This window comes from Lactuca serriola, chromosome 4 (genome assembly GCF_051521515.1).
Source record: "Lactuca serriola cultivar US96UC23 chromosome 4, Lser_US96UC23_V15, whole genome shotgun sequence".
NCBI classification, from domain to species: domain Eukaryota; kingdom Viridiplantae; phylum Streptophyta; class Magnoliopsida; order Asterales; family Asteraceae; genus Lactuca; species Lactuca serriola.
The window spans coordinates 158,993,698-159,021,081 of record NC_136411.1 but is presented as its reverse complement, the minus strand read 5'-3'; the positions used below and the strand labels follow the sequence as shown (position 1 = coordinate 159,021,081).

The 27,384-nt window shown below is 34.3% G+C and overlaps 3 protein-coding genes and 1 long non-coding RNA gene across 4 annotated transcripts; 1 reads left to right on the top strand and 3 right to left on the bottom strand.

The window, feature by feature from the left end:
• Window positions 1-3,078: 3,078 nt before the first annotated feature.
• LOC145098950 (zinc finger BED domain-containing protein RICESLEEPER 2-like) lies at window positions 3,079-4,202 on the bottom strand. Its single transcript, XM_079036539.1, has 3 exons — window positions 4,181-4,202; window positions 3,346-4,118; window positions 3,079-3,099 (listed from the first exon to the last, which is right to left on the bottom strand). Exons 1-3 carry the CDS (start codon window positions 4,200-4,202, stop codon window positions 3,079-3,081), a joined length of 816 nt encoding a protein of 271 aa, XP_078892665.1.
• A 6,465-nt stretch (window positions 4,203-10,667) lies between these two features.
• Window positions 10,668-16,767, bottom strand: LOC145102836 (ABC transporter B family member 19-like). The gene is made up of 7 exons (XM_079040322.1): window positions 15,629-16,767; window positions 15,480-15,534; window positions 15,216-15,391; window positions 14,911-15,075; window positions 14,210-14,822; window positions 11,266-13,385; window positions 10,668-11,164 (listed from the first exon to the last, which is right to left on the bottom strand). The coding sequence occupies exons 1-7, from the start codon at window positions 16,580-16,582 to the stop codon at window positions 10,817-10,819; spliced, it is 4,431 nt and encodes a 1,476-aa protein (XP_078896448.1). The 5' UTR covers window positions 16,583-16,767; the 3' UTR covers window positions 10,668-10,816.
• LOC145102837 (uncharacterized) lies at window positions 10,916-13,571 on the top strand. Its single transcript, XR_013706281.1, has 2 exons — window positions 10,916-11,003; window positions 12,822-13,571. It is a non-coding gene; the product is annotated as an uncharacterized LOC145102837 (long non-coding RNA).
• Window positions 16,768-20,488: 3,721 nt separating the features above from the next.
• LOC145102834 (GPI-anchored adhesin-like protein) lies at window positions 20,489-26,822 on the bottom strand. Its single transcript, XM_079040321.1, has 9 exons — window positions 26,484-26,822; window positions 26,075-26,162; window positions 25,706-25,988; window positions 25,557-25,594; window positions 25,311-25,463; window positions 22,038-23,454; window positions 20,917-21,943; window positions 20,755-20,838; window positions 20,489-20,625 (listed from the first exon to the last, which is right to left on the bottom strand). Exons 2-9 carry the CDS (start codon window positions 26,131-26,133, stop codon window positions 20,561-20,563), a joined length of 3,126 nt encoding a protein of 1,041 aa, XP_078896447.1. The 5' UTR covers window positions 26,134-26,162; window positions 26,484-26,822; the 3' UTR covers window positions 20,489-20,560.
• Window positions 26,823-27,384: the final 562 nt, after the last annotated feature.

Genomic DNA, 27,384 nt, shown 5'->3' with positions numbered 1-27,384 from the left:
ATTTATACTATACTATCGCATTACAATATGCGACTATTCTTTTATCCACCTTAAATGGATCTAAATATGCTTTATATATCTTAGTTTTAAACTTATACAAGATTATCCTTGAAATCAATTTCCAATACAAACTCTATTTAGACAACACTGTCATAATTCAGTGTATCAATCTAACATAAAATATCAAGTATTTAAAACGCATTAATCTTTTTAAGTAATAATACGTTTCTTAAGATTATCATGTAATAATACCATATGTATACTTAACACGTATATAACCATATTTGGTTCAAACAATGCACTTTATCAAATATTTGTTTGACACATATTCCACATAATAAGCAATTAATTCATGTATAAACTTTCAGCATGTATTTAATACTTTTAATAAATACTTGTATTAAAATCATGTTCATGAAAGTAACTATGCACTCACCTAATAAACGTGGAAGACTTGCGCCAAAGTTAGCTCTTTGACTGACACTTAAGATTTCCCTTTAAAATGACCTAAACATGAATATTACTAAGTCTTAGTATTCATTTGTATTTATAAAGTTTATTCATTATAATATTTTTTCTCATATTTATCAATAACCCCAAAAGAAATACTGACTTATATCTGATAAGAAACAACCAGGTAATATCGTATAAGAGATATGATTCGTTTGGCATATAAAGATATATTGTTTGGAATATCCACTCTAAACACCTCACAAATCCAGTCTAGATATCATTCTCGTAAGTAGATCGATCAGTATAACGACTGATATTACTAATAAATCTTATTTCTAAGTTCATAATAACTACTATGAACATAAATATAAGTTGTACTTAAAGCATAGTAAGTGAAACTTAGCTTACCGGGTTTTCTGAGAGAAGTTCAGAAAGTTCGTGGGCAGAACTTCGACTCTGAAAACTTCTTTTCATTGACTCTTTGACGTTGCAGAACCTCGTTAAAGTACTCTAAAAGCTAAGAAAAATCGAACATGAAAGAAAGGGAATTTATAGAGAGAATTTGAAGAAAATATGAGCAACAAATGACCAAAATCATACTTGTATTTATAGGGATCTGAACAGCGGGCTCGTCACGCCTTTTAGCGGGTATGTCGCGTCCCAATACTAGGCCCCACTTTTTTTTTCGTATCTTCTGCATATGTGCTTTGTTTTTGACGTTCTTTATATATCTCACTTTGTATTGACAAGTACTACAACTTTCATTTAGACTACATCGGCTAATTCTTATTCTATCTAAAGTTTACAAATGTGTATCGAATTCGCCGTGTTTGAAGAGTAGGGACCAAGTTTATTCCATATCTTTCACATACGAACCCCGTTCTCGACGTTCTCTATATCAACAGATTCGTAATTTCATGGACATCAACTTTCATTAAGATAGTTTTTTCTAACGAGCTTACGATTTCATGTTTAAATTGTTTCGGGTTTTTCTTATATTGAAGGAAGGGCACGGCTTGATTGCATCGCATCTATTGGAGATTTATGCACTTAATAACTTTTATGTCTAATATTTGATAAATGTTTTAGACCAATGGGTACATTTAGATCTTTGAAGTTGTAATTGTAATAAATGTTTTTGTTTTGAAATTACTTTGAATCTGATCGCCTTTTGGAACAATGAATGAATGGTTTTAAGTTATTTATAAATGAAATTTTTACTCGGTATTTTTGGGACTTTACAAGTTGGTAATAGAGTCTTGGTTTGAGGGATTCGGGCACACTCTCGGGTATGTTTGAACTCAAATTGTGGAGTTGGTAATCGTTTGAAAGAAAATAAGTTTCTAAAAAGATTTGTGTAAATAAAATAAGTTTCTGAATAGATTTTTATAAAGAAAAAAGGGATGTGATGCGTGCAATCAGACGAGCTCAATTAATTGATTCCCAGAATACCCATACATATTGATATGATATATGATACAAATGTTTACATGCTAGGATAAGGCTAGCAATACTTTCAGGAATTGTTAAATAGATTGGCTTGAAATGTGATGTCTTATAGCCTAGGAAGCATTTGATGCTATAATTGGGAATATGTATTAGTAATAGTAATTGTTAAGTGTATGCTTTAAAAATTGTATATGGTTAGGATCATATAGCCCTAGAATGATTGATTTGGCCTTATTTCATGTACCTTGTCTGGTTGTGGTCCTATGGTAGAATCTTTTATTTGACAATCTATTTGATCTTGTATTGTGTATAATTTGCATGCATAAGGCAACTAGAAGTGAGAGTAGAAGTTCCTAACATGGTAGTAACAAGTGAGTGTGGGATGCCTTTTGTTTGTTTTATGGCTTGGAGTGTTACTGCTCGAATGTTGCTTGCTTTGTGCTTTGTGGGACCCATATTGAGGTAAGCTAACTATTAAATGAATATGTTAAGTTACATGTTGCAAAGGTTAAATAGTTTTAGAATGATTAATTGGCCCTATTACACAACTCTTGCTTGATTCTATCTGTTGTAGGTTTGGTTCTTTTATTCAAAAGATTATTTAAGTTTTGTTGCATGTAACTGTATTCATGAACTAGTTAGCTGATATTAGTAGGGGTTCTTCAGCAGCTGGTGAGGTGGAATCCTATGAGAGCCTAGGAAGTAGGGCTGTAAACGAACCAAACGAACACGAACGAGGGTTGTTCATATTCGTTCGTTTAAGTTTAACCGAACAAATAAACGAACACGAACACATAAACAAACGAATTTCCTTGTTCATGTTCGTTCGTTTAAGAAATTACTTTGTTCATGTTCGTTTATGTTCGTTCATTATGGTGATAAACGAACATAAATGAACAAATATTAACGAACGTAAATGAATAGATGTAAACCACTATAAATGAACATAAACGAACAAATATAAAAAAAACAAAACCTAAATGAACATAAAGTTAAATAAAGATAAAACACCATTAACACCAAAACATAAATACATGTATTATAACAAATCCTACGATTAAAAACATCCAAAATTACTTAAAATATTGTCTTTTTTTTCAAATATCTTCTACAAAAAAACTTGCATAGCTTGACCTTTAACTTCATCACATCAAATATCTTTTCCAAAATGCAAAATTAAAGTTCTCCGCCCTTTATCTACATCACACAAACATTATCTGTAAAGAGATAAATAATAAGTTAATAACTAATAAAGAGATAAGTAAAAAGTTAATAGCTAACCATTTTACCTTGAATATGATCACACGTCATAACTTTTCAAGTGGTCACACCTCACGGAAGATCAACATATATAACATCATCAATTTCCTATAATGCAAGCGAAAAACAAGTAAAGTCCATTGTGAATAACAAGTATTATTATTTAAAAACTAATAATATTACCTTTTTTTTCTTTTTCTGTAGTCCGTAATATTGACGATACCAATCAGATCCACATATAAGCATATCTACCATCTTAGTTCCTAAAGAGGAACGGTGTGGATCAATAACCCTTCCGCCAACACTGAAAGCAGATTCAGAAGCAACAGTTGTGAAAGGAATTGCCAAAATGTCAGCAGCCATTTTAGATAGAATTTTGAACTTAAGTTTTTTCTCCTTCCACCACCCTAAGGCATCAAAATATGCACCTGGCTCACTAATATAAACCCCTTCTTCCAGGTAAGTGTCTAATTCCGACTTTACACTAGCAATAGAATCAACACTTCTGATATGTTGATTGTATTTAGCAGTACTACTTCTGATACTCTTGCCAAATCTCAAAGTCGTAACACTCGGACCTCTTTTTGATGCACCACTTTCAGTTCCATCTGCCGCATTCGAAGATTGGACAACATTTGTAGTTCTATGCTCCTTAACATACTCTGCAAACAATTCTTTCAAAGTATCTATAACAAGTTTAACATGCGTAGATGCCTCGTCATTAGAGTAGATTGCCTTAAAAGAGAAGTTAAGTAACTCTGTCTTGTATCTAGGGTCCAAAACAGCAGCCATGGAAATCAACAAATTACAAGGACCCCAATATTTGTCAAACTTCTTTTTCATCTTAACAGCCATCGGTTTCATGTAAGCATTCCCATCCAAAACTAATTCATCTAATGATTCCTTTATTCCGTATAGCTCTAGAAGAAATAGTTTTGATATAGGATACTCGGAGCCTATGCAAAATCAATAGAAAATAATAAGATTAGTAAAAGTATTAGACGATCAGATTACTAACATGGTGAAATGACTAAAAACATATGGTAAATTATACATAAAAACATAAAATGAACTACTAGAACCTGAAATTATTTGTGTAGCCTCGTTGAAAAGTGCTAAAAACAAACAAATATCTTCAACTTTTTTCCAATCTTCGTTGCTCGGCAAAGTGGTGTATGAACATTCTCTATCAGCATAATCCTTAAACACATCTTTAAACTCCAAGGCTGTAGACAACATAGCGTATGTGGCATTCCACCGGGTACTAACATCTAAAATTAAATGCTTCTTTGGCATGGATAATTGCTTGGAAAGATCACTAAAGACATGTAACCGACCCGACGAGGCATTTACATGTTTCACACTTTCACGAACATTGTGGGTTATATCTATAATTTTAGACAAACCATCTTGAACTAACAAGTTTAATATATGTGCACAACAACGCACATGAAATAACTTCCCACCAACAACAACTTTCTTTTAAAGATTCAAATTTTCAAGTAACTTCCTAGCAACCACATCATTTGTCTTAGCATTGTCAACCGTCAAACTAGCCACCTTACTTTCAATATTCCAATCTTTTAGACATTTGTATAAACAATCATATATACCAACACCTGAATATGGTGGAGGCACATCAACAAAACTCAAAAAACATTTGTGAAGCTTATAATCTGAATCAACAAATGACATGTCACAACCATATAATGAATATTTTGACATGATGTCCACATATCAGTTGTGATACTCACACGATTGACAACATTTAACATTTTTTGAATTCTTTTCTTTCCAATTTCATAACTAGACACACAATCTTGTCTAGTTGCAGCACGTGAGATCTTGTTGAATAGTGGATTAGCTTCTTTCATCACCACATTAAACAAGTCATATTCAACAAAATTAAAAGGTAGCTCATGAATCATAATCATGTGAGAAATAACCTCCCTCATCCTAGTATTGTCAAACTTCCAATTTTGGATCGTAGTTGAAGAATCTGTCTTTCCATGTGATACCTTTAACTTTGACTGACCTTTGCCACCATTTAATATTAGGCAATCACTAACATGCCTAAGCAATGGTGTGGTCGTGCCTTCCTTAAGCTTCTTAATTTTCTCACCACAGTGAACTCATTCAGACCCTTCAGTTCCATCTGCAAATGTTATTGTTTCGAAATGCCCCCAAGCTGGTGAAGTCTTCTTTCTTTTCCGTTTAGCATATGGAGTATGTTCTTTGATATTTGTTTTATTTACTTGTGTTGAACCAATACCTACAGCCGCATTGGTTCCTCCTGCATTAGCTTCTCCTTCGTTGCTTTCAACAACAATAATATCAGGGGAATTTTCCATTCTTGAAGTATCTACACTTGTATCAGATGGTGAGTGTGAGTCTATATATCGATCATCATTAAATAGACATGGCCCAATAAAAGATACATCAGACATCTGCAGTGCAATAAAGCATATATTTTAGCACCAAAATGTTAAAAATAAGTAAGAAAATCTTTTATCTTCAAATCAAAATTTATTACCTACTGTAGAGTCCCTGTGTGTAAATACCTGTGCAAGAAGCAAGAGAATAGAGAGCTTTATAAAAAAATTGATTTTATGAGATATATGAAAGAAATATAGAAAGGCTATATATTACTACTAACCAAAAGAAGTCGTTTCGAGAGAAATAGGAAGTAATGCAAATTGCAGAGAGTGAAAACGACGAACCGATTATGAGGATTTGGAGAAGACGGAGTCGGTAGAAGGGCTTAGGGGACCGATTGTTGACTACAAATTGAGAAGATGCGAACTGTAGCTCAGCAGATTGTGATGATTTAACCAATTGTGAAGGTTTGGAGAACACGAGCAAAAAAGAACACCACCAAAAATATAGGGTTTTCTCATGTATTCTTTGGAGCCAAATATTCCACTTCCTGGAAGTAAATTGGAGCCAAATTTCTTGGAGCTAGAGCCAAATATCTTGGAGCCAGAGCCAAAGACGAAATTAAAAGGTTTTTAGATTATATCCATAGTTTGAGAATTTACATAAATACATATTATACAAAAATACAAAAAAAAATATAAATTAACGGCATAAATTTAGAATGTGTGGTTCTTTAGCCTTATATTTCAATTTTAATATACTTACGGCAAATTAGAACAAATCTAATTAATTTCAGTTTTAATATATATATATATATATATATATATATATATATATATATATATATATATATATATATATATATATATATATATATATATATATATATATATATATATCCAACCGAAACATAAACGAACGTAAGTGAAGGAACATAAACGAACGTTCACGAACGTAATGAACGAACAACACCAATGTTCATGTTCGTTCGTTTAACTAAATGAACAAATATTCTTGTTCGTGTTCGTTCATTTATTAAATAAACGAACATAAACGAACTTCCCGCCGAACGTATCACGAACGGTTCGTTGAACGTTCAGTTCGTTTACAGCCCTACTAGGAAGTGCCTTAGAGGAATTTGTGCGTTGTTTAGTGGTGAGTACTCATTTGAGAACGAGTATATGTTGTTGGATCGGACGATAGTGGACATGATTAGTTACTTAGAGGATCCGGAACGATTCTTGAGGAAGGTACAGATAGGTGTGGAGGGTAGTATTGGGCCCGTACTACTGAAAGCACATGATTCGTAATTAAATCGAGGAAAATTTTGGGGATTCTAAGGAGCTAATTCAGGATATATCGTATGGTTTTGCCCCATGATTCATTGTAATGTGTTTCCGTCGTATTTAGTTTATCGGCTATGGTCGTTCATGCTGATGATGGTTCTGGTGATTGTTTAGGCCTTAGTAGCCATGTAAGTTTAGGTTTGAATGGTGTAGAACTAGGTGAGTTAGTTGGTTTTGAGTTTTCGAGGGCCTTACTCGAGGTAGTGCTAGTTGAGTCATGGGAATCAAGAAGGAAGCGAGTGTGATGATCGGCTCGAGGATTGCAGCTGGAGGTTGAGTAATTGGCAGATGGATTAGGATGTCACTATCCACGTTGGGGGCTGTGTTCTTCCAGCTTTTCGTGTTCGGAGGAGAGAGAGGGAGAGAGAGAGAGAGAGAGAGTAGACATGTGATTTCAAAGTTGGGATGTAGACCCAACATGGGGCTAGATGGTTGTAGTTTTTTTTGGCAGCAAGTATGGCAGTATGGGAATACATAAGAGGATCCTTGTGGTATGGTTTCCTTGAAATGATATTAAGGGTCTGTTTTCTTTGAATATAGTCATGTCAGGTGTTAGTTGATTGTTTCAGGTGATCAGGGAACAACAACTTTTGTTGTCTCTCATGTATCCCGACTATGAGAATGATGTCTCTTGTATTTATGAATGATTATTGCGATAAATTGATGGTTGGAGATTTGTAGACGAGGTGTATGGTAGTCCATTTGTTCCTAGATAGAGAATCGGTGTTATGAATGGACATAATTATTGCGTGTCCATCTGCATGAGGTTCTTGATGTTAGAGGCGGTTATGATTGGGGTATTTCCGAGGTCTCCATCTGATATTCAAAATCCCTTTGAGTTTGTTTGGTATTTATCTGGAAGATCATCTGCATTATATTATACATTTCAAGGGTCTGGGATGTTATGTATCTGGTATAGCCGGTCTTGTTTGCAACGTCTTGTTTGCAACGTCAGTTGGTGGTAGTTTGAACCCTAAGTGGGGGAGAATTAAGTATTCTGCTTGGGTTGATCGTCAGTCTGTTTGATTTTTTTGTGTTTTCAGTATAATGAGTTAGAGGAATCTATAGTTCAAGTATGCAAGGTTTTAGTTTAGGTTTACCAATGAAGTGCTTGTAGTTAGGAAATTTCCTCGTTACGCTTCTCAAGGATCCGCTAGAGTCCTTCAGGATCTGAAGGGATTGAAAAAAAAAAGTCAAATCAGGGGTACAGAGCAAGTTGCCATCGAATTTATGTCTTCAAGAATGCATGGGTTGTCCTCGCAGTTGGAAGTTGTTTGGCAAGGAGCTCATTGTTGCCAGTAGTTCCTTTTAGAAACGTCAAGTATTAGGACAAGAAGAGTTTGGGCCACTTAGTTTGGGTATCGATTATTAAGAGATTGGTTAGCTCGCAGTATGTATCACTATCTATGGTTAGGGATGGGCAATTGTCAATTGTTGATCGATTGCACGAGTGAGGTTATAAGTGTATGATTAATTAAGTTTTTAAGGACATTTTTCACATTAGAATTGGCCATAAGGGTATGTAGTAGTGAAGTTTGAGGTTTACTAGTGCATTTATAGAAAATGTGAGGTTTATGGATCCAGATTGTTTGGACAATGTTGGATCGATCGCTTTTCGTGATTATCGCAGGCAGCTTTTAGTGTTTGGCCTTGATTTTACGTGAAGTTCAGTTATGGGGTACTACGTCGATGGAAATGGTAATTGGGTCGATCCAACTAGGGTTCATTCATCATTATTACGGGGGATTCTGGAATCTCCCTGTGATTGAGAGTTTCTATGAGCTAGTGGAGTTTTATCATAGGACTATTTAAGTTTTGTCCAAGTTGGCCCGAAATCTTTTTCCACATTTCTTTCCCTTTGTGGGTTATTTTTTTTTTATTTTTTTTCGTAATGTTAATGGTTGCACTTGTGCTAGAGAGGGGAATTGGCATTGAAGGTTATGGTCAAACCGTAATAGTTAGATGAAGAATATGGACGAATATTATCACATGTAGGTACGCCGCTCAGTCCAACTATAAATCGCTCGTAGATTTATAGAAATGTAATAGAAGATTTCGAAGGGCATATGGTGAGTTTTTGCCATGTACCTAAGAACCATCAAAAGTTTGTTGCTTGGATACTCAATCGTTGTCAAAAGAAAGAGTCAATATCAACAATTTCGAGGACGAAATTATTATAAATAGATGAGAGTTGTAACGCCCCGTTTTTTGTTTGTTGTTTAAAAGTGGGATATAAAATTAGATTAATTAAATAAATATAAATAAGGAATATTTAACATTTTAATTAAATAAAATGGTATTTATAAGTTTATTGTCATCTAATAAATTAGTAATTAAATAAATAAATAAATAAATAAATAAATAAATAATAATAATAATAATAATAATAATAATAATAATAATAATAATAATAATAATACATTTAAAAATGACCTTATAAGAAACAAAAGATTGTGAGGGTCTATTTAGGGCATTTTCGAACTTCTAATGTAGAAATATTGTGTCTAACGGGCCATGAGGGACGAGGTTATGTTATATTTCTCTAAAGGCTTTTCAATACATTCTATAATGTTTTGTTTAGCTTTAAATTAAAGAAATACAAATATACATACATTCATTAGTTGATTATAGCATCATATTTTCATTTCTTCCTTCAACAACAATGTATTTTGAAAAGTCCATCTATTTATATCAATACCAGAAGGCATTATTTTGTATAATTGAACGAATACTACTATAATCCATCTCTTGCCTATTGTAGATAAATAGAATTTTCGTAGCAACATGTGGGGTGTAATACCTGATTCAATATCAAAAACCAACTTGTGGATTAACTCTCTTTTGTCGGAGACTATATGTTACTTTCATGGTTAACATAAATATTCTAAAATCTAATAATCTAATGTAGACAACGAATTTCCAAATACATTTCACCATAATCTTTTACATATTAGACATAAACTGAATTACGTATTAAATAAATATCATGAATGATGAGCGAGTGTATTTTCTTTAGAAATTATTCATGTGTGTTTGTGGATAGGAATGAGCATTTGGACCCGTAAACCAGACCAGACCTGACCCTTTTTTGGACCCCCGGGCTAGTTCTTAGTTCTAGGAATTAATCAAAATATTTTTTTTACCGGTCCGGTACGGTTTGTTTCGGGTAAAAACCGATTTTGGATCGGATTATTAAAAGAAAATATTTCTTTACAAATCTTTTTACTAATTATTCATTTGATGTTGACCATTGCTTACAATCTTTCTCCCATAATTTGTACAACAATGGTAACACTTTCTCATACTCCACCTCTCATTCTCGTACATTGCATAAAAAGAAACAAAAGATAACCGATCGTTGCGACTTCTCTCAACCAAATTTGATTCTATTAAATCTTTAAACAAACATATCTCATTTATTTTAAGTCAGATTGAGATACGATTCTTTCCGACATATAATTTAAAGTTTGTACATAATTTTAGACTATAATTTAATTATTTTTGTGTTATTCATTTTAATGAATTGTATAAAATCCTAAAACACGTTTTAACAAGTTATACCGTATGCATATAAAGTTGAACCGGTCCAAAACCGGAAAACCCGAAACTAGACTAGATAAGCCTCATCCGGTCGGATCCACAGTCTATAAGATTCTCCGAATCTAGTTCGATCCAAAAACCTATCCGGTCGGTCCGAATGCTCACCCCTGGTTGTGAGCTTGAAATTGGGAGGTTGGTGAATGATGGTTATTTTTTGGTAGAAGAGAAAAGAGAAGTGCACATTAACTATTAGTCTATTAATTATTCATGTAACCAGAATTTCAAAAATGGAAGAATGCATTGATCACCAAAAATTACAGTAAAAATGTTATAGTTTGTGATCATCAAGGGGATGGGGTTTCAAAATCTATAGATATATATCCTGCTTTCACTTATGCAAAAGCATTTGCTTCTGTTTCAGCACGAACAAGGCTAGCATAAACACCATCATGATGTGAAGTCATAAGCCTATCATGGCTTCCATACTCCGTCAGCCTCCCTTCCTGGACCACCGCTATCACATTGGCGTCTCTGATGGTGGAGAGGCGGTGCGCCACCACGATGGTGGTCGTCCGTTTGGTAATCTTCCTAAACGCTTCTTGAACATTCTTCTCTGATTCCAAATCGAGTGCACTACTTGCTTCATCTAGTAACAATATTCTTGATTTCTTTAATATCGCCCTTGCGATTGCTAATCTTTGTTTTTGACCTCCGGATAATTGAGCCCCACTTTGACCCACCTACAATGAGGAACCCTAATTACGATTTACCAAAAACAAAATCTCGATAATCAAAATACAAATTAGGGTTTCCCAAATCGGATGATTTCTCGAATACATACCTCAGTATCGTAGCCTTCAGGGAGTCCACAGATGAAACTATGAATGTAAGCTTCTTTCGCAGCTTCTTCAATTTCTGCAAATGAAGCATTAGGGTTCCCAAATCCGATGTTTTCTTGAATCGTACCCGCAAACAATGCCGGTTCTTGACCCACCAAAGCCGTTTGAGATCGCAGCCATTTCAAATCGAGCTCCCTCAAATCAATTCCCGCCATTAAAACCTTACCTTTAATCGGATCATAAAATCTCTGAGTCAACCAAATCAAAGTAGACTTCCCGGAGCCACTACTTCCGACCACCGCCACCATGGTTCCACCTTTCACCTTCAAACTAAAATCCCTCAACACAATCACATTCGGCCTAGAAGGATATGAAAAAGTAATCGTCTTGAACTCAACATCAAACATCTTCGAGCTTTCAATCTTTCTCCCTTTCCCACGAATCAATGGAACACGACTAATAACACCAAAAACAGCCGGAATCGCTGTGGAAGCTGCTGACGTGTCCGGAGCAAGACCCGCAAGTTGACCAACTGAAAACGAGCTCAAAACAAGAATCAAGAAAATCTTGTAAACATCACCAAACGAAGTGTCACCTCGTTTCACAAGGTAAGCCCCGAACAATAAAATCACAGTATAAGCTGCATACATTGCACCCTGTGAAAACCCTAACGCCATTCCAGTTATCTGTGATCTCCTTACTGACGTTCTTTTAGGGTTTGATAAAGATTGTTCAAACGATTGGACAATCTTTTCTTGAGTTGCAAAAGTTGCAACTGTTCGAATGTTTGATACAGCCCCTGAAGCAATTCTAGTGGCTGTATCATAAGATCCATTATCCAACTTTGGTCCAATGTTGACCAATAAGGTAAAATAGCTAGCTCCAAGTGTAAAAGGAGTGAGAAGAGTCGCCATAAGAGCTAACCTCCATTGAAGATAGAAAGAAACCCCAAGTCCAACAGCAGCCGAACTCATACCCATGAATAAAACTGAATATCTATCAGCTAAAACTGACCTGAAACTTATACAATCAATCGAAAGCCTGGAAACGAGAATTCCGGTTGAATTATCGTCGGAATCAAACCACCCTGGTTCCTGTTTCAGAATGGAATGGAATAGCACATTCCGGACCCGTTTAGTGAGATTCGTTCCCGCCCAACCACAAAACCCTTGCTGACCTGTCATAGCTAGAATAATCGCGATTCCAAGCCCCACTAAAATCAAACAAAGATACCCAACATCTCTTTTCAATTTCTCAGTGTCGGGATCAAAATAGACATTTAGTGCTTGACCTAAAACCAATGGAAAGATTGACAAAATTGCCCCTGCCACCATCCCCAAAATAATCCCGATAAACAACATTCCGCCTTCCGGTTTCTGTAATTTCCATACTTCTGAAATCATATACGATCCTGATTTTTTTCCTTTTGGTTTTTCTGTTTCCACTTCGTCTATTTCATTCAAAGATTGCATGTACTCTGATCTTGATATCTCCTGTACATGATTCGATTTCAAAAGATCTTGAGCACTAGTCGTTCTTTTTTGTCCACCATTATTAGGGTTTGATGATGCACCTTCAGATGCGAGGTTGATGAGAGCAAAATAAGCTCCTTTTCTCTCCATGAGTTGTTGATGATTCCCGCTTTCAATTACCGATCCATGTTCCATTACAACAATCCTATCAGCATTTCTTACAGTTGCTAGCCTATGAGCGATCACCATTGTTGTTCTATTCTTTGAAATTTTATCAATGGCTTGTTGGACAAGAGTTTCGGATTCAGGGTCAAGTGCACTTGTGGGTTCATCTAAAAGAAGGATTTTTGGGTCTTGGATCATGGCTCGAGCTAATGCAATACGTTGTTTTTGACCCCCTGAGAGCTGTGTTCCTCTATCCCCAACCTGTGTGTCGTAACCTTGGGGTAAATTTGTTATGAATTTGTGTGCGTTTGATGCAATACAAGCTGTGATTGCTTCTTTCTTTGTGGCATTTTCTTTTCCCATCATGATGTTTTCAAGAATTGTGTTTGCGAATAGAACAGGCTCTTGACCCACCATGCTCATCTGACTTCTTAGCCATTTCACTTGCAAGGTTCTTATATTGTGACCATCCAACTTCACAACACCTATGCAAATTTAAACCGTTATGAATTTGTTAAAGTAAAAGAAGTAATAATTTGTGGTTTGCAAAAAATTTCTATTGTTTTGCATCAGTTTGATTGTAGCAATTTATCATATAATGAAAACTTTCGATCTCTAGATGCCCGTTTGATTGTAACGATTTATCGTATAGTGAAAACTTTCGTTCTCTAGATGCATGTGGTTTTTAATAATTTATCATATAGGTAAAACCATTAAGAATTCGCTAAAGTAAAAGAAGTAATAATTTGTGGTTTGTAATAATTTTATATTGAACACTCTCTTTTTCCATTTTGTGTTGGTGTGATTGTAACAATTTATCATATAGTGAAAACTTTCGTTCTCTAGATGAATGTGGTTTTTAACAATTTATCATATAGTTAAAACTGGTAAGAATTCCCTAGAGTAAAAGAAGTAATAATTTGTGGTTTGTAATAATTTTATATTGAACACTCTCTTTTTCCATTTTGTGTTGGTTTGATCGTAACAATTTATCATATAATAAAAACTTTCATTCTCTGGATGGATGCCAGTTTGATTGTAGCAATTTATAATATAGTGAAAATTTTGGTTCTCTTGATGCCGGTGGTTTTTAACAATTTATCATATAGTTAAAACCGTTAAGAATTTGCTAAGGTAAAAGAATTAATAATTTGTGATTTGTAATAATTTTGTATTGAACACTGTTTATTTCCATTTTGTGTCGGTTTGATCGTAACAATTTATCATATAGTGAAAATTTTCGTTCTTTAGATGCATCATGCATGTGGTTTTTCTTTAAGGTTAAAGAGGGTAAGAGAAGAGAAATTACCCTCGTTAGGATCATAGAACCTCTCTAAAAGAGCGAAAACGGTTGACTTCCCGGCACCACTAGCACCAACTAATGCCAAAGTTCTTTGAGATGGAATCACCAAATTGAGGGAATTAAGAATTGGAAGAGTGGGTCGAGATGGGTAAGCAAAAGAAACATTCTTGAACTCAATCTTTCCATGTCCACCCGAAAGCCTTCTTCCCATACTAGAATACGGATCAATTGCTGGGATTCTATCAATAACTTCAAACACTCTACTAGCTGCTACAGTCCCTTGTGCAAATTGAGCATAATAAGATAATGATAAAGCTAAACCTCTTCCACCAACATTCACACCAAAGAAACAAGCAATAGCTGCTCCACCAGATAACTCATGTTTTGAAACCAAGATTGATCCATACCAAAAAGCCAATGCCCATGTTGAATAAGTAACCAAATATATAACACCAATTCCTATACCCTTTGCAAAACCAAGTTTCTTTCCAACAGGAATAGATTCTTCCAATAACATATTGTATTTATCTGTTAAGTTTTGTTCTGCTACGAAAGAAAACACGGTTCTAATTGAACTTATGGTTTGTTCTGCTATGCCACCGGCTTTCTTGTAAGAGTTCTGTGAAAAATATATGAAACAAATAGTTGAAAAATGTTTAAAACTCAAATGGTGTGTCATGAATGTTGTTTTATTTATAAGTTTGTACCACTTCTTTTGTAGCTAAACCGACGTAAACCGCCTTATATGCCATGCCACAAAACATTGTTAGTGGAGTAACTGCAAGAACTGCTAAAGAGACTTTCCATGACCTTATGAATCCAACTGTGTAGCCACAAATGAAGGTACATATGTGATGTATAAAATGCGCCATCTGTATTTCAAAAACACCAACATGTTATTAGAAATGTGGAGTCATAGATTTTCTCTTCAAAAGAGCCCTTAAGGAGAAGGGAGACTCTATATATAAAAACATATAATTAAAAATGATAAATCCTTGAAAGTTGTACATGCCTTCTCCCCCATAACTTCTTGGATTTGAGCAACATCGCTTGAGATTCCATGCATGATCTCACTGGTGCTAATTTCTGTATCAAAGAATGCAACATCTTGGCGTAGAACTGATCTTAGGTATGCGGTTCTTATTCTATGAGCTGATCTTTCCCCCACTAGTCGCCAACAAGCAATCTCTATGAATCACAAAACGTGTGTAAATAGTTTCATAAGAAAACTATAAATCACATATGCATGCATGCTTATAAAATGTCAAAAGCTTACGTAAGTATGCTCCAATCACCACTAGTCCAGACAACGCCACCATAAATAAACATATCTGAAGTTATATGATTAAAAACAGAAATTAGCTAGATGAATAATGAATTCATATGAATAAATTAGCATAACATGCAAGAGAACGATTTTATTACCCTTTTGACGTCTTTCATCATCTGGTCATTGTCATCGTCTAAAGCAATTTTGTTGACAAACTTTCCAAAAAGAAAGGAATACCAAGGTAAAGATCCTCCATTGACCAAAGCACCCAAACTTCCTATTATCACAAGAAAAATATCGAGTTTTGTTGAATACTTAAACAACCCAAAAACCCCAATCGGTTTTGGTGCTACATGTTCATCTTCATCATCATCATCCTCATCATCATCATCTTCATCAAACTCGTCAATATAACTCTTACTAGGACTCGAAAGCTTTTGACTATCTTCACCATAACCATAACTCTTTCTAGGACTCGACAGTTTTGGACTGAGCCCATTTTCTAAACGACCTTTTGTTCTTTCTGTATTAGTAGTAACCATGTCTGCGAAAGTAGCAGTCTTGCTGAGAGTAGGATTGTTTTTGTTAGGGTTACCTTTCCCAACATAGCTTTGGAGTTCAATCCTACCTGGCAAGCGGCTGTGACCGGAATAATGTTCATACGACGGATTTGTAAAGCTACGAAAGTTGCCACCACCACCACCGCCAGCGCCGCCGCCTGCAGCGGCGTTACGGGAAAGGAAGTAGTCATTTGCTGACCGGCGAAATACACGGCTGCCAGGGGTAGATGCGACGGAGTACTGGGTGGGTTCAGCCCAGGGGGTTAAGGCGGCGCCAAGGTTGCTGCCGCGGTTGTCGTGGAAGCCGGTGGGTTCATACTGCCACGAGAGTTCAGCTTGCCATGACTTGTCGGTGTCTGAGGCGAAAGGGGTGGTGGGTGGGACACGTGTACCTCGGGTTCTACGTGAAGCAGGAAGGTGTGGAGAGGTGTGAGAGCTGGAAAATGAGAAGGCTGGTGATTGGTGGGGTTGAGCTGGAGTTGTGTGGCGAGGCCGGCGGCGGCGGTTGTCAGTGGCGGATAAGTCCATCTCGAAAGAGGATTCAGCCATGGAAGAAAGAGGTGGATGACATGCAGAATGTGAGAGTGATTTTGAGTAGAAAATTAATCAAAATATGAAAGAGAAGCTATGTTTTCTCCGCGATAATAGTTGTTTTTTGTAACATTGTAGAAAGCTCAAGTGTGCATTGTGTTTGCCAATGTTACGTTGTTGAATGTATTTGTTTTTATATTTGGCGCATCTCATGTTTTTTCACTAATTATATATCTATAGTACTAGTTAATTTTAATAGATTTAAGTAGTAAATGACGAAATAACAGAATATTTATCATGGATCACGTTTGGATTTTCGTATCAGAGTTTCTACCATATTTAAATCAATAATTTGGTAATTTTTGTTTAAGGAAACAAAATATGTATATCTTCAAACAATTTAGATATGATACAATTGTTTTTTTTTTTTTTTTTTTTTTTTTTTTTTTTTTTTTTTAATTTTACTGTTTTTGATAATTGTTTATTAATTTTTAAATTAGTTGATTAATTAATAACTACAACTATACAGAATTCTTATAAAGTGCTGAGGTAAAGGTCACTTGTTAGATTTATGGATTAGTATTAAAAAAGAGAAAAAAAAACTTTTAATTTGTGTTTTTTTCCAAATAAAAAAATAATAAATCATGTTTATTTTAGAAACACTTTTACATTTTTTTAATTTCAAAGAAACTCTTACAGTTGTGTGTGGAGCAACTTTTTCGTTTTACTTCATGATATCTTTTTTGTTGATATTTATGGAGTTACTGATGGGTTTTTCAACATTACAAACTAAAGAAAATATTTGATTTTCTTTGAAACAAAGAGAAATTGTGATATGTTAAATTTTTGGTGGCAAAATGCATATAAAAATTTAATTGTTGGATGCTATAAAATTTTAACATGTGAAAAATGATTCTTACTAACTTGACATCTTAGATTGTTTTCGTAATCAAACAAAAAATAAAGCTTTTGAACTCCAATCCATATTTATAATCTAATTTAAATAGTCATGGTTTTCCCGTTAAAAACATTTTAAATCTTAAAAGTGATTTGATCCATAATAATTTCATTATATTCATTTGAGATTCGTTTTTTTCATCAATACTCGTATTGGCAATAATAACAGAGGTAACATATTTCTTAGTTAATGAATTATTACTCAATTTCAAGTTAACATGTAACACATCATTTTACCGTTCCGTAGGATTCAATACAAATCATTGTTTATAAAATTCAAAATAGAAATATATTACTCTTTAGCCCAAGTAATCGTCATAAATATGTAGGAAACGTCGATACGATTTCCATAGATATATATAACCTTAGATTCGATTTCGTATGAAGAAGTTATGTTTCTTCGAAGTTTCGCGGTTAAACCGACGCGACTCTACGTATCGTAAAAAATAAATTTTTGATAAATCACTTTTTAACGTAAGCGATCTAAATGAAAGTCATAATAGTCGTTAAACCGAGAGCGTGCATATAGAGAACTTCCAAATTCGACTACATATGGAATATATATGATTTTTTGAAGTTTTTGTGATAATATAAACGAGAGTAGAAGATATCATCAATAGGAGTCCGTCGATATAAAGAACATCAAGAACGAAGTTCGTATGTAGGAGTTATGACTTCTGCAGCGATCTCTAAACAGTCTAAGCCTATCAAAAATATAAAATTTTGATAGAGTGAGAATTAGTTGTTGGAACCTAAAAGAAAAGTGTAGATCTTGTCGAGAGATTTCCATCAATATAAAGAATGTCAAAAACGAAGCTCGTATGAAGAAGTTACACCATTTTGGAAATTTGGAAAATCGCACGGTCGAAGTGTGCGGCGTGCATGATGACGTGGCACCACGAGAGAGCACCACGTGTCATGATGATGTACCACCACGATAGAGATGTCTAGAATGGTTATTTTGGCTTTTTTGTTGGATTTCAGAAAGGCTATACGTTGAAATGGTCATTGCCTCCAAACTGTCCGAGCTGGCTTATCCTCGTTTTATAGAACTCTCAGTATTCATTCGGATTAGTGAAAGATCTAGTTTTCATTACCAGATTGTCATAGAGATTAATAAGATAAAATATTATAGATTACTGCTCGTTCGGTGTGTTATCCGTGAGTTGGATCGCCAGTAGAATCACTTAGCTAACTGTTAATCTTCTAAATCATTGTCAAGTTGAGTTCATCTCACTATATTATGTATTCCAATATATATCCATGTATGTTAGGATATAGTAGCCAACAGAGTAGAGACCATAGTGTAGTCTTGTTAGGCTGTTGGTTGTAATGTTAATTGTGTATCTGATCGGTTAAGGGCTGAGGCATTCTCGCTTCGTGCGGAAGGCCAAGATGCAGGTGGACTAGCTTTATGCTAAAGGTTAATGGTGAGTTGATGACAATGGAAACTTAAGCGATTGTGAGCCTAAATAATCGCAATAGCAACTTAAGTGATTGTGAGCCAGATAGCGGCAATAGCAACTTAAGCGGTTGTGAGCCTAGATACTCGATGTATGCATGCATATGTATTGTGATATTTGATATTTTTGGGGAACTCATTAAGTGAACAGTTGTACAGGGCTATATATATATATATATATATATATATATATATATATATATATATATATATATATATATATATATATATATTATCACAAATATACGAAATCAAAAATATTTTGGGACTGTCAATCCAGAAGTAGATTAATAAAAAAACTCGGGGAACTCATCGATTCATCTAGTATTTAAATATATAATTCATTTATCAATTTATTAGATTGAAACCTTCTCACGATCAAAATTGGATAGATCCAATGTCACATTCAGTAAAGATTTATGACACATGTATCGGGTGTACGCAATGTGTCCGAGCCTGTCCCACAGATGTATTAGAAATGATACCTTGGAATGGATGTAAAGCCAAACAAATAGCTTCTGCTCCAAGCGCAGAGGATTGTGTTGGTTGTAAGAGATGTGGCCTTGAGTCCAAACTTGTCTTGCAGACGCTAAATACTTGATTTTTTTTTTAAATATTAGTCAACAATTAAAAATGATTAATCAAAGTTTTCTTTTTCTCTAATTTTGAAAAGTCCGAAAGAAATTACAAATATTTGGAAGAAAAAATATTCTAAAATGGACACAGCGTTTTCTAGAGATGGACAATTTTTTGGATGTTATCTCTTCAACATCTCAACGTATCTTAATAAAACTTTTTCTGCTTTTTTAAATAATTGTGAAGTTGATATGAAATTAATATGTATAATAAATAAGAAATTAAAAATTAAAATGCGACCTATATTACTTTAATCTTGAAAATGTATTAACTTAAGTTTTAAGATTATTTTTATATCTCATTTAAATTTGTTAGACACCATTTAAAATTAGCTATACATAATAATAATTGTATATAGAACTATACTCAAGATATCCAACACTTTAAAGTACCAAATCCAAAGGATTGAAACAAAGATGATTATAATATTGTATTTGTATTGTAGCCATTTGTTTTACTAAACCGAACAAAGATTCATCTTTCCAATCATGATTATGACTCGAAAACAAAGAAACTAACAAAAATCCAACACGCAAATGCAATGATACTTGTGCAAACGAAGAATATCCAAATCAACAAAATTCCACCAATTTTGGATTTCTTCTTGCTCATCAAATAGAATACGCCACAAAATCCCATTCAAATCCACCAAGATATACATAATAATGATGATGTAGATATTTTATATAAATGATGAACTCCATCAACCATTTTGTATTTATATATATATATATATATATATATATATATATATATATATATATATATATATATATATATATATATATATATATATATATATATCTATATATATATATATATATATATATATATATATATATATATATATATATATATATATATATATATATATATATATATATGTACCTATGAATACGATCAAATGTTTTATACCTTCATAAATCATACCACCAATCAACTCATCTTGGTTTTGATTCGCTTCCCTTGCTTCGGAATGTTGACAAAGAAAAGAATGATCGAGGAGCTGTTCAATTTCACCAAGAAAATGGTTTCTTTACGATTATTAATAAAAAAAATGGAATGACATATTAATAATTATAAATTACTTTTATTTTTATAATCTTCACTAAAAAGACCCATAAAAAAAAAGTACCTTTAATGGAGCTTCCAGACAGATGATGCTCCCTCAACCGGAAGTTTGCCGGAGGTGCTGGGATCGAACTCTGCAATGTATGCACTGAAATTTTGAAAAGAAAAAAAAATGTCATTTAATTTATATTTATTTTTAAATTAAAAAAATAAAAAAGTAGGTTACCTTGATCAGCATAATAATCGGTCAAATCATGTTCATATCCCATTCGTGATTTCCTCAAATCATCTGAAGATCGATTTGCAAGATCTCTTCCGTCTTCAATGTCATCATCTCCCTCAGAAGTTGTAGCAGAGATATAATCAGGCAAACTTTCATTATACCTATTTTGACTTTGACTTTGACTTTTCCTTCCAAATTTTAACAACCGTTTAAATCCTTTGGTCATATCCTTTTTATTAGATCCGGATGAATTGGGAACAACAACAAGACTAGGTTTTTGAGTAATCCCCCATTTCTTCCTCATTCTTGCCACGTCAGCTGTTGTTTCATTTGAATTAAACCCTGGACTCCTCATACTCACAGGCGAATAATCCACATCAGAAAACGGGTAATTGGATCGAGAATTCCATGACACTGGGCTTTCATCTGGAGGACTCACTGTAGCAGCAGCAGCTGGTATTATATCAGAAATGTTTTCCATTTTTGAGCTGTTTTCAATTTCGATTTCATCTCCGTTTTCTGATTCTGAATTAATCAATGTTTCCGATTCAACACTCATTCTTGACTCAATTTCTTCTTCTTTTTCTTGCATTGTATTATCATCAAACTCCTCATCTTCATCATCAACATCAACTGTTTCAATCACATTTACCTCTTCATTCATAGGTTGAGACACCACCATTGAAGCTTTCATTTTAGCAGCAACACTTCCAGAACCAGGTCCTATACCCGTGTTCTTTCTCAGAAACCGCTTTGCTGGCTTCTCTTCTTTGACAGGTGGCGTCTCCTCATTGGCACTGCCACTTCTGCTACGTGTATAGTTTCTCATCTGAGATCGACCTCCCACTTTTCCAGAATAATAAGGCTTTGTATTTTCTTTCCTTAAATCAGAAAAATTAGGGACGGATTGTGCAACAACATTATCACTTTGTCCCCTTCTTCTCCCAGAACTCGACCCCAATTTGGTGCCTGATCGTGGAATTGAAGCAGGTAATGCTTTTTTATTACTTTGTTGCCCGAAATCTAATGGCTGCCATTAAGGTTTTATAAAGTATAAACAATATAAGAAGATGATATTATAATTTATAAGGAGAGTGAAGATGATGATGACGATATGTTGATACCTCGTCTCTTTTTGAAGATGAAGGTGTGTTAAATGATCTGACCCTTTCTGCACGTTTTTGAGCGCTTGAATTCTGTCTATCTGAAGACCATGAAAGTTTTGCTTTCATTTCGGTGTTATTACGTTCAAGCGTAACATGCATGGCTTTCATTTTAGCTTCTTTAGAATCCCATGATTCCTTTAGTCTTGCGTCTCTTTTCTTCATGTAACTATCGTATAGCTTTCCTCTAGAATCATCAGGAATTTCAACTTCTGTCTCTGGAATCGGAATTTCGGATTCCGTTTCCGATCTTAATTGGGGTTCAGGGGTAGGAGTAGGAACAGGAACAGGATCTGCGGCGACCTGCTTTCTGATTTGACGATTACCAGCGCTAGTTTGATCTCCGGGAACTCTAAGCTTATGCTCTGCAAAAAGCTTTTCGAGTTCATTTGCTTTCAATTTAAGTTCGTCGTTGAGTTCTTGATTCCCTTTCATGTTTCTCGATCCAGATCCCGATCCCCCATGGAAATATTTACCAGAAGGTGGTGGTGTATTGTATCCTGAATCTAATGGCGTCTTCTTCGGATGAGTACTTAACATCATCGTTCCTGAATCTAGCTCAGATGAAGGATTGGGTTTACTTGTTAGATCGGATTTGTGAAATCGTTCATGAAAGGAATTGATTTGGGAATTAGTCAAGGAATCGTCATCGTCGGATTTGGTTAATGATGTCCACGACGGAGTTTTTTCCAAAGTGGAAATCGGCTGATTTGATGTTGACCCCAAGGATTCTTCAGATTTGACCGAAGAAGAAACGGTCAACTGTACGATGATGGAATTTGTTTGATCTTTTGGGACCTCAGTTTTAATGGAAGTCGGTGTATCTTTATAATCTTCCTTTTCCTTCTTCTCGTTGTCGCCACTCCATCTTTTCAAAACAGGCGAAGGAGAAGATGAAGAATGTGAAACGTCAGAAGAGAGCCGACGAAGCTCCGGTTTGATGCCAACGCCACTTCCGGCGGCGGAACCGGAACCCGAACCCGAACCCACCTCTTTCTGTTTGTTCTCGAAAAGATTAATACGGTCTTGTACGCTGAGCCGCCTAGAAGACGACGCCGTCTGAGTGGCTGTCTGACTCTGCACAGGTACCGATGCGCCACCACCTTCTTCCGCTTTCACAAAACCAGAGTCGTACTCTGCATGAGCGCCACCACCTCTTAAAGGAAAGCTGGCGGAGGAGGAGAGGAATTTGGGTGGCTGGGGAGTGGTTGATGAAGGTTGTTCAGCGGTGGTGGTTGGTAGATCATCTTCGAGAGACATGTCGTCGGAGGTGTAAGATGACCGGATTGCTTGATCTCCGACGTCGGACTTCCATGATTGATTGTTGACCAACTCCGGCCTTCTGTCGTAGAGTGAAATGTATTGAGAACAAGCTTCGCTGCATCAAATTTGGAAAAAATTTAAACCTCACGACGAAAAGAATTGAAAAAAACACTGCAACTGCCAGTAGCTGTCAGAAAAATTTCCAGTTCTACGTGTGATGTGTTTTTTTTTTTTTTTCATTAAATATTTTTTTATTAAAATAAATATTGTAAAAAGTTGAAATAGCTAGAATTTTTTAATAAAAAGGTAAAAGGCAAAATTATTGAATATACTATAGAAAAAAGGACTTGGTTGTCTTGAATTTTATTTGTATTTAGTTATGATTTAAGGATAAACAAGAGAAATTTCAACCTTTTCAAGCGTCAAGAATAAAAAAAGCATATTTTTTTGAAAAGGAATGAGTACCAAATTGCTAATGAAGGAGTGTTAAAAATTTGCTTTCAAGAAAAAGAAATGATAAACAACAAACGCAAAGAAGAATCTTTCTTCATTATGTTATGTCACATTTTTTTAATATGAAACGACAAAATGGTACAACAATATTTTCTTTTAAGGGAAAATGAGAACTCATATGATTGATTATACATCAAAAATATTACAAAGGAAGCGATTTAAAATGAATACAAGTTTCTGTAATCTTTATTATAAGCTTATTGGTAAGATATTGACTGTTATTGACAACATATACAACCTATAATTAATTTTAAGATCTAAAAACTAAAAATTGCCTTGATTAATCTTATTAAATTAAAATGAAATAATATATTTAACCGGTTTGAAGACAAATGATCCGTGAGGGGCGGAATGCAGAAACATACATAATGCACGTGGCCGGTCCACGGCCCACCAGTGTTTTCACCAACTAAGGATCCGATGCCCCGGTTCACGGTTCTTATAAACAAAATTTACACTGAAATATTTATTAATTTATTAATAAGAATAAAATAATCCAGCTCAAAACTAGAGTTATTAATTTAAAATCGTAGTCATTAACGATCAAAAACAAAAATAGGATTAAAAAAGTAAGAACTTTGAAAAAAATTATGCATTTCGTAGGCAGCCCAATATGGAAATTTTACCCTTTTTGGGGGAGTATCATTTTTCAAATATTTTTAATATGGTAGTTATCTTTATTGGTTTACTTTAGTGCAATAAATCTAAATAAATATTTTGATTAGATGAACCAGGGAGAAAAGTTAACTAAACAAAAGTTGTTTATCACAAAAAATGTGATGTTCGATGATATGAAGGTTGATAAAATTGATCATATGTTAAACATTTAATATAAACAAGATCAAAGAATTTTATGAACCAAGTCAATAATAATATAATATCAACCCAAATTTAATTACAATAATAATAACTAGCAAATAGATCATCTTATCTCAAAAAATTCCAAAAAGAAAACCTTGTAGCGTATACCCAAAAAAGCAAAGTGTTGTTAGCATCTAGAGCAAAAAATGCGAAAGTAGCAATGCCCAGAAAATATGATTAATTAATTCAAAAGCTTAAAGTTAGACTTTATTGCCACCCACTCATATCCCAAAAAAACGAACCTTATTTTTGAACTTATAAGTTAGTTGTTTAACCCTTTCACATGTTAAAAACCATTATTGTTCTAAAAAATACTTATCTTCATGAGTATTTTATGAACAAAACGTTCCATTTACTTACCTTTATATGACATTAACACTTTAGATTATAAAATTTGAAAATTTGAGTAGTCAAGTCTCACATATGTGTCAAGACACATTCTCATTCACCTTTTTATATATGTGAGAGTCTCTTCTCTCTTCTCAAATCTTTTTTTGAAAGAAAATCATGGGAGATGGGACCCAACCTATCTAACATGGTATCAGAGCAAGTATCTTAACAACCTTCCAAAAGCAATGGAATGTGAAGAGTTCTTACTTTAAACGAGCGGCACCAAACCTCTCTGCAAACAATTGAAGGTCAACTACCGATTTATGGTCAAACCCAGCTGCCCCTGCCCGCCCACAAGCCGTCGCCAAATCCTGCTTTACAGTCGCCAGCCTTTCATCAATTGCCCTTAAAAGTTCTTTCCTATAATAAAACAATATAACAAATGTAAATTATTTTTCAATTTTTTTTCTATTTAAAAAAAAATAAAAAAAGTGAAGGAAGAGAGTTGTTCACTTTGTTGCATCCGCCCCTGTTCCTAAGCTTGATGATCCCTGCAATTATTTACGAAAACTTACAATAAGAAAAAGAAAGTCAGAAATCACATTCCATTCCGGTGTAATGCTCAATTCCATTCCCTCCTCGCATACAAAAGAATTACATACCTGGGAATATATTTTACGAGCAGCTTCAAGTTGAGACATTTCAACATCAAAGGTGCTCACTAGTTCTAAAACCTCGGGTGTACTAACAAAACGAACAAATCTCTCCAATGTTCCTTTTGTGAACCATGTTTCAAACTTTTTTTGATTATCAACTTCAAGTTTTATAGATTGAAATGACAATGCAACTTGTTCTTCAGCGACCTTCAAGTGACTCACAAATGGCTTCACTAAACCTGATGCAATCCTTTCGGTGTTTCCACCACTAGACACATATAGTTCACATCTATATGAAAAAGTAAACAAAAAAAAGTAAGTGAATGAGGATTTAGAGCTACCAATTGAAATGAAATAGGTCAATAAAGAGCTTACTTTGATCGTTTTGGTGAGAGATGGAATGCTGCATAATCAAGAGGAGTGGTGGATTTCATCGTTCAAATCATATCATAGGATCAATTAACTGTAAATTTCACATCCATTCAGCGAATTATTAAGTCGTATAACGAACTGATGTTACCGATTTTTACTAATTGAACTCGTAAGTGGACTATTTCACCAAACACATACTAAAAGAGGCAAGGGAATTGAAATTCAGAAGTTACACGGATCCGATTCTACGTATTGAAATGCTAAATCAATCAGTTGTAAAGCGAGAATTGGCATAATCGTACGAAGAAGAAGAAGAGGAGGAAAAGTGGATGAATAAAATAAAGATTACAACTAAAAACCCTAACAAAATTCAAATGCCAGAACAAGAAATTGAGCAAAAAATCGAACGTACCTTGATAATTGCAATGTTGGGATCTTGAATTGCCACAACCGATCTTCGATTGCGTTTCAAATACGGACCAACATTGTCGTTTCCCGTTTGAGTATTCAAAGAAATGAAAACTGAATTTTTCTTTCTTTCAGGGTTTAACTGAAGAAAGACGGAAACCATACTAAGTTAGTAGATTGTGTTCGGTTTAACTGCTCTTGGATCACAGTTATCATTCTCTCTCTCTCTCTCCCTCTAAGAATCATGGCATGAGAAAACAGTAGAGAAAGAGAGAAAAATGGTTAGAATGATTTGGGTGTTCTTGTTGTTGGTGAGTCAAAGATAATTTTAATCAGTAATGGAATAACTGGGGTCGACGGAGACAATGGAAAGGAACAATAGTTGACTCTTGCTTCCTAATTCGTGGGTTTCATAATCAATTTTATTGCATCATGCATCTAACATTATAATTTGAAAAAATACAATCAAATCATGGTCTATGACTATCTAAAAAAATAGCCAATTTTTTTTTTAAATCTCTAATAATTTAAGTTGCTCAACATTTGTTAATATCCAGTTGGGTTGTAATTTTTTTTAGACTTTTGTAAGTCATCAACTGCGAAAATCTTTGTGAATTTTGAAAATCTACATAGCTGCAATTTTCTTTGTTTTTTTGGTTTTCGTGGTCAGCTTCTGTGAAGATTTTTTTTTTGAGCTTTTTGCTAGTTACGTTATGATTTGAAAAACTCAAATGGTATGGTTATTGTTATGAAATTCGTATGCAAAAGTTATCAGTTTTTTTCATTATTTTGAAACTAAAGATGTATGACTTTCAACAAATATGTATTTTGAAACTTTTAAATTGGTAGTGTGATATGTATTTTGAAACTAAAAATGTATAACTTCCCTGGCATTCAAATAGGTA